Genomic DNA, 2,500 nt, shown 5'->3' on the forward strand with positions numbered 1-2,500 from the left:
GCGTTTGAAGAGACTTGCGCACAACCCCCGGCCCCCACAGCGCCCACCCGAGGTGGTCCAGGTGGATTCGGCGGAGGTGGACCGGGCGTAGGATTTGGACCAGGCGGACCGGGTGGATTCGGCGGGGGACCTGGGGGTCCAGGTGGATTCGGCGGAGGTGGACCGGGCGGAGGATTTGGACCAGGCGGACCGGGTGGATTCGGCGGGGGACCTGGGGGTCCAGGGGGATTCGGTGGAGGTGGGCCAGGGGGACGCGGTGGTGGACCAGGCGGACCGGGAGGATTCGGACAAGGCGGTAGTGGACCAGGCGGACCGGGTGGATTCGGTGGTGGCCCAGGGGGTCAGCGACCTGGCGGGAGTCCTGGTGGGTTCGGAGGCGGTGGTCCAGGTGGGTGAGGGGTTTGCCAAGGTTCAGGCTCGTGGGAGTTTGTGAGGGAGTTAGTGTGTATGCAGGGCCGGACTACCGGGGGGGTTATGGGGGTTGCGCAACCCCCCCCCCCTAGCCTAAACATGTACCTTACTTATTTAATATTTTTTTAATTATTGCTTATTTTATGCCGTTTCATGCAAGGAGCGACCATTTTCCTATCTCATAATATGACCTACCCATCAGCTTCAGGGGGCTTCGCCCCCTGACCCCCACATCGAGGGGGGAGGGGGGGGTTCTAGGGTTTCCGGACCCCCCCAGCCAAAAAATAAAAATATTGAATGAGGTATGCATTTCTTTATTTTACATTGAGTTTCAATTTTTGGGGTATTAATCAGTGACAAAATCTGCTGCCTGAAACTGGTAATGATCATCCTCAGAATGCACCAGATTGCATCATTTTGCATCCTTTTTTTCAAAATTTTCAGGGGGGGCATGCCCCCGGACCCCCCTAGCAAGCTAGGCGCTTCGCGCCGTCGGCTCGGCGCTTTGCGCCTTCACACCCATATCTTCACAATATACTTTTGAAAACAAACACCCATAAAATGAACTGATACGCCCCTGCCGCCAGGGGGGACATCCCCCTGGGCCACCACTGGCAACCCCCCCCCTCCTCTTCGCCTAGTCCGGCCCTGATGTGTGTGTGTGTGTGTGTGTGTATGTGTGTGTGTGTGTGTGTGTGTATGTGCGTGTGTGTGTGTGTGTGTGTGTGTGTGTGTGTGTGTGTATGTGTGTGTGTGTGTGTGTGTGTGTGTGTATTTGAGTTAGTGAGTATGTGACTGTGTTAATAATCGAGTAAGTGAATGTAAGTGAGTTAGTGGTTGAGTGAGTGATTGAGTGAGGAGGCGAGTGTGTATACGTCGTATGGGTACGCTAGTGAGTGAGCGCGTTTATTTTCGCATGTCTGACCTGGTGATAGCCTTGGTGGGTTGAAACACATTTGGTGTTTGTTAGACTGAAGCATTCTGATCATCATCGGTCTATGCCGGATCGTCGGCATATCTCTCTGACCGGATGCATAATTACTGCGCGGAATCTATAAAAATAAGAATACAGGGTTATCTCCCATGTTTTTCGCTAATGTTTTTGAGAATAGACGAACTGAGACGAAAATGATTGCAGATTGGCCGACTTCGACAGTGATCTCCGTTCTGTTCTTCACATTTATGATAAGGACATCGTTCTAAGGTTAAAACAAGTCGAAATGTTGAGACTGCTGTGGGAAGGAGACCGTGATATTGTTGCATCACTCCCAACTGGTTACGGAAAAAAAAGTGTCGTCTGCTTCGTAGCCAAAGTTGATTATCACGTGACACTTTTGCTATATTTTGCCACAGTAAATACACCCGCGAAAGATAGCTTGCTTAAAACTGTCTTACCTATCAGTTCCTTTGTAATTCAAAAATTACACAACACCATGAAAAATCATTATCGACGATCGTGAATCTGCTTCTATCAATAACTCTTTACGAAAAGCTCTAAATATGTAAAAAGTCGATTTCCTCTCCAGAGAAGGAAAACAAAGGCATCCTGTCCGGGATAAAATAATGAGACCCGAAGGGAAGTAACTCATTTTACCTGAGTTCAGGATGAGATTGAAGGTGTGTGGGATGCGTGTCTTGATGTGAGGCAGGGAGGGGTTGCATTAAGTCTGGTTGAACACAATGCGAGGTGCCTCGGGGTCTCAGGGTTGCCAACTGCATTTAACGGGTTTGGCAGGCCCTTGAATTTTACTCCAGGGATATTAGTCTTAAGAAACACGAAGGGTATCACCAATATCTGCTTTCAGGGGGTTGTTATGGTGGTGGTCCACAAGCCGGTCCGCAATGACTATCTCCAGAACGTCACAATCTAAACAGATAACCACGTATAGAGTATGATGTGCCATTAAGGGGTCAACCCGTTTCGTATACATGTGACACCATTACCGAGACACTATCAAGCAGCTAGTCTATCAGCATTGTCCACTTTCAGGTGGTGGTTACGGTGGTGGCGGCGGCGGTCCAGGCCAAAGAGGTCAACAAGGCGGTGGCGGTGGAGGTTACGGAGGTGGCGGACAAGGTGGCGGTCAAG

General features: G+C 50.6%; 1 protein-coding gene across 1 annotated transcript in view; it reads left to right on the plus strand.

Annotated features, from left to right (window-relative positions):
- The window catches only part of LOC138948479 (caldesmon-like), a 16,378-nt gene that overhangs the window by 2,824 nt on the left and 11,054 nt on the right, over positions 1–2,500 (plus strand). Inside the window, exons 4-5 of the mRNA XM_070320033.1 lie at positions 92–388; positions 2,402–2,500. The exon at positions 2,402–2,500 is cut by the window's right edge and continues 102 nt beyond it. Coding sequence (XP_070176134.1) covers positions 92–388; positions 2,402–2,500 — 396 coding nt within the window. The remainder of the gene's footprint in view (positions 1–91; positions 389–2,401) is intronic.

This window comes from Littorina saxatilis, linkage group LG15 (assembly GCF_037325665.1).
Source record: "Littorina saxatilis isolate snail1 linkage group LG15, US_GU_Lsax_2.0, whole genome shotgun sequence".
Lineage (NCBI taxonomy): Eukaryota > Metazoa > Mollusca > Gastropoda > Littorinimorpha > Littorinidae > Littorina > Littorina saxatilis.